The following is a 13186-nucleotide window of genomic DNA, read 5'->3' as shown; positions in this document are numbered from 1 at the left end:
CTAATATCATTGCTAGGTGTGGGCACATGCATCTGGAGGATTACAGTAAGCACATGGTGCTACAGAGCAGTGTCTGGCTGCCTCTGCATTTGGCTACATTTATTTGTTCTTACTTTGAAATATTCTTAAAATGGGAAGTGCATCTTCCTAGAGAATTCTGATAAATACTGCTTTATAACTAGGGTTCTTTGAATAACGAAGAGCCCATTAAACAGATTTTTGGATCAGTGAATATTCTACACTGTAAGCCATACATGTTCCTGCATGTCTCTGTCTTTCTGTGTCTCTCTATCTCTGCCTCCATCTTAGTCTCTCTTTCTCTCTGTATGAGTATGGATGCACTGCATGCATGCCATGGTATGTGTACAGAGGGCAGAGGACAATGTGTAGGAGTCAGTTCTCCCTTTCCACCATCTGGGTTCTGAGAATGGAACTCAGATTTGATAGATAGTGTCCTTACCTGCTGAACCATCTCAGAGGATCTCTAGAGAGAATTTTAAAAATCAGATTTTAAGTCCTGTTTTTCGATTTGGTGTTCACAAGTGTGTGATTCTCCACAGTTTGTACTTAGTATGGCTAGTTGCTACCTTATTTTGGCTTGGTTTATTACTTACTTGAAGATTTGATAGGACTCTTATATACACATCTAAAACATTGATTGTTTCTAGAAAAAAAAAGAAAGAAAGAAAGCTTATGGAGTTGGGTGGGAGGGAAGGTGGGGATAATCTGGAAGGAGTTGGGGGAGTAGAAACTGTGATCAGAAAACGTAAGGAAAATTTATTTTCAATAGGAATATATATTTTAAAAAGAAAAGGAATGACAATTTAAATATATCATTACATCTTCTTGAATCTCATTTAACACTTATCATTTACTCTAAATCAAAGGATATGCAGTAGATATTTGAAAAAAGCAATCAAAAATATTTACTTTCTGTCTACAACAAACTGGATCTTGAATAGCATCAGTTTTTGTTTTAAAAATTAATGTGATGAAATTTGGACAGCAGAGCAAATGGAAGAAGGTAAAAGATATAAAACACCCAGTGGGCCCAGGTCCCAGTACATGCATTTAACTCGTGATAGCAATGGACAGAGTGGTGCAGGGTACAGTTGATGAGTCCAGCTAGTGAGCATGATGAACAGTTAGAGGCATCAGAGGCACTCTGCTAATCCTCACCAAATTACAGAATTCTTGGTTATCAGATGCTCAGATGTGATCCCCCCCTGCTCTGTGCGATATAATCATCTCTCCTTTTCCTACTTATGTTTTTGCCAAGAAATTATAGATCAATTACTTTTCAACCCAGCCTTTGTATACACTGAAATCCCAGCACTTAGTAAGCTAAGTAAAGAGGATTCTGATTTAGAGGTCATGCATGCTAGGGCATATAACAGGACCTTGCGTCAAAAAAACAAAGCCCTTTTCCATTTTGTAGTGTAGGTTTGGAATGATTCTATTGCTCATTGAATCATATAACCAACAACATGGTTAGGATTTAAATTTATGAAAATCCTGCAGAGGGGTGTGTTTTGTGTGTGTGTGTGTGTTTCACAGAACATCTGGCCTCAAATCACATCTACTTCCATGTTCAGCAATTAAAGGGAAGACGGTGCATAAGCAGCTATGTATGGTGTTAGGAAAGTTGTCTTTGAGAGTAAATAGAGAAACATGAAACATTAGTGAGCTCGGGAGCATTTAGATTGATACTCAAGGGATGAAGAGAAAAGTCTGAAAGAAAAATAAAAAGGCCTGCTAGCAGTGGGGGAGAGCAGAATAAATCACTTGGAATTCCTCCTCCTGTTGGGCTTAGAGATTTATAATGCACAGCAAGAATATGTGTACATGGCGAGAATGATAAATAAAGATGAGGATTGGAAGGGAGAGAAGACAGTTTCTGGCCTAGGGATATAATTTCTGTCAGTCCCCAAGAATGAACAGCAATGTCTGAACTAGGATATACAGTGTATTGTCACATCACATGAAGGTGCTTCCATGTTAATTGGGATTTTGTTCATCAAATACAGTTGTTTTGCCTGGCAAAGTCTTTGTTATTTTACTCCAAAACTGTTTATGGTCTAGTTAGAGATGGGAGCAGACATTTCTCAGTCTCTGGAAATGTAAACCACTTTTATATATATTGAAAGTCAGCAAATAAGAAATATATTCATCCCTCATTCCATGAAATTCTCCAAACATAAGAATGTGGAGAATATTCTTGTTCAATATTCTTCTGTTGTATGGTATTGTGTCTGTTCTGGAACAGCTCAAGAATGGAATATGAGCTGTGTGACTAAATTTCCCAATGATATCATTCAGTAGTTTGTAAGTCTTCTGTATATGAGGGCTGCTCAATTAGAGTCAAAGATTCAAACCTTGGCATCAGTCTTTGAGAACTCTGACGTCCAGAGGCTGAGGGCAGGAAGTAGTGGCTTAAGTCAGTGCCCACACCACATCAAATGGTTCTCATTGACATTATTATTTGTCGTCAACCTTTCACTGTCAACTGCATTTCTGATTACTGTCTTTGGTCTCCTTATTAACCCTTTCTTGCAGGAAGCTTTGGCATGGTCTGGTATATGTTCTGGCTTCTGGTATCTTATGAGAGTCCTGCAAAGCATCCTACCATTACAGATGAAGAACGTAGGTACATAGAAGAAAGCATTGGAGAGAGCGCAAATCTGTTAGGTGCAATGGAAGTAAGCATTTCTTTATGGTGTCTATAACTATTTTTATTGTTCATCTTACCTTCCTGGACTGTGTTACAGGTCCTTATTAAATAAAAGTAGTCCAGCACTAGACTTTCTCTAAGCTTCTCTCTCTCTCTCTCTCTCTCTCTCTCTCTCTCTCTCTCTCTTTCTCTCTCTGTCTGTCTGTCTCTATCTCTCTCTGTCTATCTCTGTCACTTTCTCTGTGTCTCTCTCTCTGACTGTCTCTCTGTCTCTGTCTCTGTCTCTGTCTGTCTCTCTCTCTGACTCACTCCCCGTCCTTCCCTCCCTCCCTCTCTCAATCCATTCTCCCTAGACTCTAGCTTACATCAGGAGTAATTACTACCTTCTTTTCAAATAAAAAGTAGATGGGTTAAGCGTTGGTCCTTGTAGGAAGCTCAACTTGTAGGCTTCGATTTCCTTTGGCAAACCTCTATCTCCAAAAATATTTACATTACCATTCAGATTGGTAGCAAATACAGTCATGAAGTAGCAGCAAAAATAATTTTATAGTTGAGGGGATCACTACAAATGAGAAACTGTATTAAAGGGTTGTAGCATTAGGAAGGTTAAGAACCACTGAGCACTGGGTTAGAGGAACAGCACAGTTTCTGGCTTTCCACTTCCTGTATCTCATTTCCTTTTAAAAGCACTGTATTTCTTGCCTTACAAGGTTCCATTTGTTTCTGTCACTTCAAAATAAATTTAAAAATAAGATCAAATGGAAGTAGAACTTGTGTTTCAAGTTCTTTTAAGCATTTTTGGTTTTGGACCGAATTCTGCATACAACAAATCAGGCAGCATAGTATCAGATTGTTTTGTCAGAACACCACTAATACAATCAACAATGGCTCTCTGACATAAGTTGCACTGCACCAAAAATATGTGGCCAGGGAATTCTCACAGAGGGCACCCAAAATACTCCAGAGAAAGAAAGAAAAAGGGAAGAAGCATACTGTATACCAGGAATACCAGTCCAATGTTCTTAAAGTAACCAAGAGGCGTGCAAACTCGGGTATGCAAGAGGAGAAATGACTTGGAATGTTAAAAAAGAACATTCACTGTTCTTCCAGAGAACTAAGGTTCAATTTCTAACACCCACATGGCAATTCACAATCACTTGAAACTCCAGTTCCAGGGGATCTGACGTCCTCTTCTGTCATCTGTGGTAATCAGGCACACATATGGTATACATACATACACTGAAGCAAAATATGCATGCATACAAGATAAAATAAATGAATCTTATAAGCACTGACAGTTTTCTCTTCCTGTTGGGTAAGTGTTTTAGCAACATGAAGAAGGTAGTTCTCAGGAAAGATAACTCTGACATGAGCAAAGCAATATTCTCCCAGCAGGAAAAAAGTTGTTTCCACTTAACAATTAATTCAGTTATGTCCCTTCCACACACAGAGGTATCATAGTATATGCACTCTTATCTTTGGGCATTCTTATTTATCTGTGAAGTAGATTCATCATTTGTGACATGTAGGATTAAAGAGAAAATTCCTAAACCTTGGAGCTTACCTATCACATTCTCACAAGTATTTACCAAAAAACTACAGTGATTAATATATTATTGGTATGTTATTTTTTCTCTTTTTTGGTATTACATATATTTCTGATCACAACCACATGATTTCTTATTATTCTACATTTGAAGTGATTTTTGCAACTCTGAGTTCAGAAAGTTTCCTGACAACCATCATGGGACTCAACACTTAGGAAGAATTACTAAATCTGTATCAAGAAGTTTTGCTTCCTGTTTGGATCATTTTTATCACGTCAGGGACACCTTAAAACACTGATTGAGGTTATTTTAGAAGATTATCTCTCTGGCAGGTGTATTTTGGTCTTCAAGATAGTCTTCAAGATTAGTATTTGTGACTATGAGAAATAGTTTGACATTTAAAATATTAAATTGTAGGAGGTTTAAATTATAATGGTGTTATAATCACAGCAGTTTTCTCTAGGCACTTTTCGGTTTTGTTTTGAAAAGACTCAATTGGAAATAGCTGGTAATGATATCCTAGGCTGTAGTTAGCACCACGGGGCTATTTCAGGAACTTGTACCTCAGTGTCATAAATATATTGATCTTCACTCACTGTAAAGGGAATTCACAGAGAGATGATGGCTTAGCTGACTTCAAAGAGGTGGGCGATAACCTGATCTTATTTTCTTTTTCTTGTCCAAGTACATTGAATGTTCAACAGCTAAGATATCACAAAGCCACTCACTTGGCAGTATTTTGCTGACAGTTGGGGGAAGCTGCTTTAAACTCTTAGAAATTAGGAGACATGGTTTTGGAAATTATTTTCTAAGAACATGAATTTGCATATTTAAACAACTAGATTGAATCAGGGGATTTTGTTTCTTCTTTTAATGATTATTTGCACACCTAAGGTTAACTGGGATGCTGTAGCTGCCAATTAATTATCTCATACTAGTGTTCTATCCTATGAGCCTGAAAACAGACAGCACCAATTTAAGTAAGAAAATGCTGAAACAGAAAAACTCTTGTTTGGGGCTTTCAGAAATTCAAGACCCCATGGAGGAAGTTTTTCACATCCATGCCTGTCTATGCGATAATTGTTGCAAACTTCTGCAGGAGTTGGACTTTCTATTTACTGCTCATCAGTCAACCAGCTTATTTTGAGGAGGTTTTTGGATTTGAAATCAGCAAGGTATGTACAAATTCACCCTTATTAAAATATTGGATCATATTTGCAATCAAATGAATATTCCTCTCTTTAGCCAAAAGTTTGTCTTCTAAACTTCTTGATTTACTGCCAGGAAGTAAGTGTGCATGTGTGTGTGTGTGTGTGTGTGTGTGTGTATGTGTGTATGTGTGTGTGTGCATGTGTGTGTGTATGTGTATATATGTGTATGTGTGTGTATGTGTGTGCATGTGTGTGTGTGTGTGTGTATCCCCCATCCTACTCTATTCTGTTGCCACTGGAAATATCTCTCTAGTTCTTGGGATCCAGGCAAAAAGAATCTTGTCTCTCCCTTCATGTAGCTTCCATTTTGATGGATCCGAACATCAATGCAATGTTTCCCGAACAAACAAATACAACAGCCTTTAGTCCAAGGCAAGCTAACTGCTAACAAGAAAGGGCACTCATCCTAATGGAACTGTGTTTAGGCTACTACCAATCTCCTCTCACATGTCCTCAGAGATCTGTCCAATTGAAAGATACATTTAGCAAATCCAAAGTCTGAAAATGTCCTAGTGCTTTGTTGATCCAATTTACTCTAACAAGCATTTGCAGAGTTTATTATAGGACACTTTGTTTTATTCGGTAATAAAACATGACTTCTCCTTTCCAAATGTTTGCAGCTTTGTAGTAGGAGACAGAACTCTTGTGTTACCAATTCACATGTGCAAGGTGTGAGAGGCATATGTTAATAGACATAGAAATAAAAACATTTCCAGATTTTCTATAGGGAGAACTTGACTTTAATTACTCCTTTTGTATAAGGGGACAGAATTCTGGAAGGTTTTTTTTCATATTCATGAATATTCTCATCTGGTAGATCAGATGGATAGTTATCATCATTTCTGTTTGACTGATGGTAAAACAGAACTGAGGGTAATTATTGAAATCACCTAATGCTATACTAACTAACTACAAGCTTAGGACATAGATACTCCATTTCTGTTTCAATTCCCATTAGGGTCATATAACGAGTGACCTGTATATCTCATCACATACTTAGCAGGTCGGTGGTGAGTGCCAGCTCTGAGCTCTCTGCTGAGTCTCAAATTCATTTATCTTTGCTGGCAATGGTCTTTCCAGTTCTCCTTATGTTGTTACATAAGTCCAGCTGGGCTTGGGCTGTTCACATTGTGTCTCTACTTGAAAGGCTATCTGAGAGCTAGGCTAGAGAAAGCCTGAGCCCGGCAGTTGCTGGCCTAAGAGCTCTTTTGAAGCGGCTGTTTCTAAGGAAACAGTTCCTCTCTCACTGGGAAGAATGGCTGCTGTAGACCAGCCTCTTCTCCCTGGAGCTGATCAAACATTACAGGGCAGCCTGGAGACCTCTGAGAGTATCACACCTCTCAACAAAGACTGTTGGAGGTGTGAGTCCATTTTCATAATCTAGGACAAATGTGACACGCAAAGGCTATTAATAAAGCCAGGACTCGTTGGGGCAGGGAGAGGTGCCAACTGATGATAATGAAGTGATCTTCCTGGGCTTGTGTCTCCAATTAACTGAAAACATTAAATAAAATCGGGAAGTTTGCAAAAACTAAATGAACACACGGGTGGGTTAATTAACTTGCTATTTTAAAGTAAAAATTGTGGATACATTCTCTATGCAGTGTGGACTGCATGTGTTTATTTTATGCTGATTTATATTATGCTGATCAAAATTGTTTCAAATTTTCCAATTTACCTGAAAAAAATTTGGAGGAGGGCATGGTAGAAAATCCAGGTGTGTCTAGGTAATGTGGCTTTGAACCTAAGTTTTATAATGAAATATTAGCCTACAACTTGGGGTGGAGTTTTGAATAATTATCATCCTTCATTTTCTTATCTAAAGGTGAGAACTGTAATATCATTTCATTTAGAAGTGAAGCAGATATTATACAAATAAAATTCTTACATAGAAGGTGGCTTTCCAAAATCTCATTACACTAAATATAATATAGCTTGAACAACACAGGGAACACCTTAATTTTTATTCCAAATGAGCTTATGTAGCACATGACCACCACCACTCACAGTGTCATATATAGTACCTAATGAATGCATACACATAAGTGAACTATATTCTCTCTCTCTCTCTCTCTCTCTCTCTCTCTCTCTCTCTCTCTCTCTCTCTGTCTCTCTCTGTGTGTGTGTGTGTGTGTGTTTCCCTATGCTAGTATGTAAAGACTTTCAGCTCCTTTGAGAATGGTAAATTAGGGCAAAGTCAATTCTAGGAATTTAGTGAGCACCTTTAAACCTCAGAATATAGGGTTTAAAATGAAAGGAGACATTTTTTTCCTTTGAGCTCCATAGTTAGAGAGGTTATGCTTAATGCTCTGCCTCCTGACAGTTTCAAAATGTGGTTTAGATAGAGTTGCCATCCAAATGTGATCAGAGAGATATACAAGAAGGAGAACTAGTGTCAGAGAACCTCGGGTTACTAAGAAGAATGGGTTATAGATTCTTATTAGCCAGATGACACTCTGAAAACTTTAAAAACAATGAGCCAACTAAAGACAATCCTAGAGGGGATGGGTCGGTCAGAAATTGTGTGCACTAATTATTCATAATAAGACACTAGAGCTGAGAAGACAAAGACAAGGACAATTTTCAGGAATTTTTGCCTAAGAAAATAGAAGATTCCATTCTTCCAAGTACTGAAGCAGGGATCAAAATGTACCAGTTTGCATTGCTGTTCCTGACCCTGAAGAAAGAGTAATAAATAACTGTTTTTAATTTTGCTCTTTGCTGACACCAAGTAATAAAGACATTCATTCAAATGAATAGTACATAGCTGCTGAGGCTGACCGGTGTAAGACTTTTTTCAGATGTAAAACACTTTAAGTGGACACAGGAAATGTCACTCCTCACAAGCAGGGAGTCTGCATTTGTAAAATGAAAGGATGGCAGGAGTCTGGAAAAACTTTGTGTGTGTTTTCCTCAGCATCTTCCAGATTTACATTGAATTTTGATGGATATCTACTGTGATCCAGATGTTATTCTCGAACCAGTAATACTTGGCATATACTCAGTTTGCCTGATATTTTTATTTATGTCACTTACTGAATATCCACTTTTAAGCAAACAAGCACACTCACACACTATCCTATGTAAATCTCCTTTTCTTTCTTAGGTGGTGGCATAGATTTTAAGCACATGTGATACAACCTCAGTCTTTGAGTGTTGATAGAACTGTTTAAAACTTGTCCTTTTCAACTTCAGCTTCCTCATTCAATAATAGAATACCAGAAACTTCCACCCCAGGGAGAAAACAAACCTCAACAATTGAAACATTTTGTTTGTCTTAGAACACTTCTCCCCATTAGTCATGACCACAACCCCCATTTGTGAGTGTTAATCACATGCTGTGTGGTACTGTAAAATAAAATCAGAATATACATCTCATATCTCCAATAATCCAGCAGAAAGTTACACACACACACACACAGACACACAAACACACACACACACACACACACACATACACAAAACTCACAGTCTTTTCCTTGCCAAAAGCTGTGCTTCAAAATATTTTCAAGTGAGAAAATCCATTGATATGGTAATAGCCCATTTATAATGTGTTTTGTATATGGCCCCCCAATATCTAGGGAACTGCCTCTTGTTCATAATAAATTGCTAAAAATTATATTGAAAGCATGCTAGATTTGAGATGGTCCTAATTTCTATGAAATCAGTTTAGAGACTGCATACCATGGTATGACAATGTGACCACATTTGGTGGCCAATGACTCAAACTGAAGAACTTGTGTGCAATTCATTTAACATAAATGAAACCTATGCTTTAAAATTTGGAAGAGATGTCTTAAATTTAAATATGTAGTCTTTCACCTTTTCAAGAAAATAGAAATTTCAATGTACCCTTTTGAAGGGCAAAGGCATCTTTTCCTTGAAGATCTCCCCTCCCCTCCCCCACACACCACCTTCTTCCTCTCACTAATGATGCATTTATGCAAATACACTTAAAAATATGAACTAGAAAAACCAGTGTGACTCACTCACTGACAAGATTCAGGAGGGTTGATTCATAAACTTAGAGTGCACTGAATCATAATGTAGCAATAAAAAAAATGTTCTTCTGTGAGAATACAAAAAAAAAATCAAAGTAAATTTACTTAGCTTTCATGGTTTGTTCTGTAGACATTACTGCTTGTTCTAGGAGAGACAGTGTTCACCGGGAGACAGTGTTTTGTCATAGTAGTGGATGAAGACAGCTACAGAAAGGGAGGGTCATTCAATTCCTGCATCCCTCATTTTCTACTACTTTTCTTCTCTCTGGGTTTTGTCAGGTTGGCATGTTGTCTGCGGTCCCTCACCTTGTCATGACAATCATTGTGCCTATCGGGGGTCAAATTGCAGATTTTCTAAGGAGCAAGCAAATTCTTTCAACAACTACAGTGAGAAAGATCATGAATTGTGGGGGTAAGTGCGTGTGGACTGGTAAGCATACATTGCTCTTTTGGGGTGCTGTAATCCACATACACAAACATGATTTTCTATGTGGGCCAGACTACTTCATGTCAGTTAGATGTACCCTCATAGTTCATTTCCAGCCATTTTCCCATGGCCACATTTTTCAAAACTCATTATAAGACACTGTTTAACAATGTCATTTGAATATATTGTAACTAAACCTTTGAGTACTAAAACCTTAGGTCAATTTGGATTTGAAAGTACATGATTGATGCTGTAATAATCTGTGGCATAAATTATTAACACTATGTCTCTCTGAGGTAGACTTCCAAATTGATATGAATAGGAATTGTTAGTATTCTTTGTTTCACTAGTAATGTTATTCTTGCGTTTAGTCTGACTTAGGCCTGTACAGGTTTTCTGCTTATTGCCACAGTGACTGGGTTCACATGTGTAGCTGCCCTTCTGTGTCTAGAAGAAACTCTGTAGTCTTCCACTGCCTCCATTTCTTATCATCTTTCTGAGACCTCTTCCACAATGATCTCTGAGGATTTGAAGAGGTGTGTGTTTATGTGTGTGTGTGTGTGTGTGTGTATACAGTATATGTTTTGTTTAGTGCAGAGATTCTGCAGTCTCTTATTTCTTGTACCTTGACCCATTTTGGGTCTCTATATTGATCAACATTTACTGTAAGCAGAAGCTTCTCTGCCCACAGAGATAAGTTAATAAGTGGGCTTACCGATAAGTCATCAGGAGTTGGTTTAATAATATGTTGATTTAGCAAAGTTAATAGTAGAAGATTCTTGGCCTGATAATGGTTTTTAATCACATTACATTTATGGCTCTATTGCACTCCAAGGGGGAAGGCACTCAGTCCCACCCCAGCTAAGGAGATAGTGCCATTGATAGCCACTGGAAGGAGAGTCAGTTTTATCAAAGAATATAACTCTTAATAAGTTGACCAGGCTCCAGTGGAGTGCCACATACCCAATAATATATGGGCACCACAAATATGACCTCAGAGGTTAACACACATACACACACACACACACACAGTGGGTTGGTAAGAAAGTGGGGGATGGTTTTGGAAAGACTGGGGGAGAAGATGAATATGATCAAAACACATTGTAAGAAAATCTCAAAGAACTAAATAAGAATTTCTATAAATGGTTACAGATATTTCTGCAATACTCTTTTATGTTTGCCTTCAAAGGTTTTGGCATGGAAGCCACGCTGCTTCTGGTTGTTGGCTACTCTCATACTAGAGGGGTGGCCATCTCCTTCTTGGTGCTTGCAGTGGGATTTAGTGGATTTGCTATCTCTGGTAAGGCACTTCCTTTTCTGTCTTTCTATGTAACATCTTGATCTTTGCTAGTTATTATCCACATGCTGGACAACATTTATGACATTTAGAAACATCACTTAGCTTTATTACTGTTCACCTTTCTCCACACTAACCTTTTCTTTCTTTGCTGTATTTGATTCATTTGTTAAGAGAATGTTTGCAGTGAGTCATGTTAAGTATTGGAGAAGAAAATGCACATCCTTTCCTTCTCAAGGTTTCCTTGAACAGAGTTGTGAAAAGCTGACTGTTCAGCCTATAGTATGTAGTCAGTATCTTTTGGGAAGATGTGATCTGACGTTCTGTATCAGGTACTTGCTTCTTAGACATTTATGTTGCCTTGATCCAAAATTTCTGTGTATATTTCAGGTTTCAATGTTAACCACTTGGATATTGCCCCAAGATATGCCAGTATCTTAATGGGCATTTCAAATGGAGTTGGCACATTGTCGGGGATGGTCTGCCCCATCATTGTTGGTGCAATGACGAAGAATAAGGTAGGGCAAGACTGCTTCCATAGCCAAAGGTTCTCTCTTATAGCTGGCACGTAGCTTTCGTGTTTTCTTTGGGGTGGTATTCACTCCACTTTTCAGTAAGAAGGACAAATGAAGCTTAGAGGGACAAATCTCTATAGTAGTTCTAATGTGATGCACTTCCACAACCATTAAGCAAGCTGTTTCTCAGGCTTTTCCAATATCTACTATTTATTTGGTTAGATGTGTTAATTAGCCAGTCTAGGGCCTTATACAAAATATAGGGTCTTTTTATGGTGTTCCTATTGTGACAAGAATATCACTCCCAAGCTCTGCAAACCTTTGCCCCATGTTATAAAATAGATAAACAGCTTTATTTGTTAACCTCAATTCAGATCCCATGGTAATTTTATGAGCGAGGTTATTATTGTCTTGAAGACAGATGGAAATGAAGAAAATGAATGAGAAAGGCAAACCAATGGTGAGCTGGCTGAGGTGGCACATGGCTATCCCTTAGGCCTTGAGGAGAAAGAGGAGAATTCTCAGTTCAAGACCAGCAGCTCAGTTACAAATCTAGAGAATAATTAAAAAGTGTAAAAGGGAATATTCTTAAACTCCGCAGACTGTAGGTGTATTTAAAATGTTATTTTCAAACCTGATCTAAAAATGCAAAATAATAGAGCAAGTAGTTTTATTTTGAAGTGTTGGCATGACATGGATAATCCCAAAGATTGCGCCTCATGAAAGGCACGCTGGCAGAGTGCTCGCGGGGTGGCTGTTTGGTTTGGAGAGTTGCTCAGTCAGCTTTGCTTTTCTCACCACAGTCCCGCGAAGAATGGCAGTATGTCTTCCTCATTGCTGCACTCGTCCACTACGGTGGAGTCATATTTTATGCAATATTTGCCTCAGGAGAGAAACAACCTTGGGCAGACCCTGAGGAGACCAGCGAAGAAAAATGTGGCTTCATTCACGAAGATGAACTGGATGAAGAAACGGGGGACATCACTCAGAATTACATAAATTATGGTACCACCAAATCTTATGGTGCCACCTCACAGGAGAATGGAGGCTGGCCTAATGGCTGGGAGAAAAAGGAAGAATTTGTGCAAGAAGGTGCACAAGATGCGTACACCTATAAGGACCGAGATGATTATTCATAACGATGCTAGTTGCTGGATTCGTTTGTAGTGTTTGTGATTCAATTAATTGTGATTGCACAAAATAATTTAAAAATGTGGCGTGAACATGTAAACCTATCAACCAAGCAAGTCTTGCTGTTCAAAAAAAAATTTGAATTCAAAACAGACCGTGAGATTCCCATCAAGTGCAATCTGTGGCGGCTGTCACGTTATGCCGTTTCCATTCAGGCCATTCGTCCTTTCGTTTGTGATTTAAAGGTTTCCTGTAGAAATAAGTAGGTATTTGTTGGACCCATCACCATGTTAGAGAGCACAACTACAATAGTTGGCACATGTCATCCTACAGAAGTTAGGAAGCCAAAGCTACTGGATCATGCAAACTGCACTTATTCATTTATT

General features: G+C 38.3%; 1 protein-coding gene across 1 annotated transcript in view; it reads left to right on the top strand.

Annotated features, from left to right (window-relative positions):
* Positions 1-12808, top strand: part of Slc17a6 (solute carrier family 17 member 6) — a 38123-nt gene extending 25315 nt beyond the window's left edge. The window contains exons 7-12 of the mRNA XM_052178562.1: positions 2557-2699; positions 5244-5393; positions 9710-9842; positions 11047-11157; positions 11545-11672; positions 12473-12808. Of these exons, the coding sequence (XP_052034522.1) occupies positions 2557-2699; positions 5244-5393; positions 9710-9842; positions 11047-11157; positions 11545-11672; positions 12473-12808 (1001 nt within the window). The remainder of the gene's footprint in view (positions 1-2556; positions 2700-5243; positions 5394-9709; positions 9843-11046; positions 11158-11544; positions 11673-12472) is intronic.
* Positions 12809-13186: the final 378 nt, after the last annotated feature.

This window comes from Apodemus sylvaticus, chromosome 1 (genome assembly GCF_947179515.1).
Source record: "Apodemus sylvaticus chromosome 1, mApoSyl1.1, whole genome shotgun sequence".
Classification (NCBI taxonomy): Eukaryota; Metazoa; Chordata; class Mammalia; order Rodentia; family Muridae; genus Apodemus; species Apodemus sylvaticus.
Note: the sequence above shows the minus strand (reverse complement) of the source record. Positions and strands in the feature narration are given on the sequence as shown.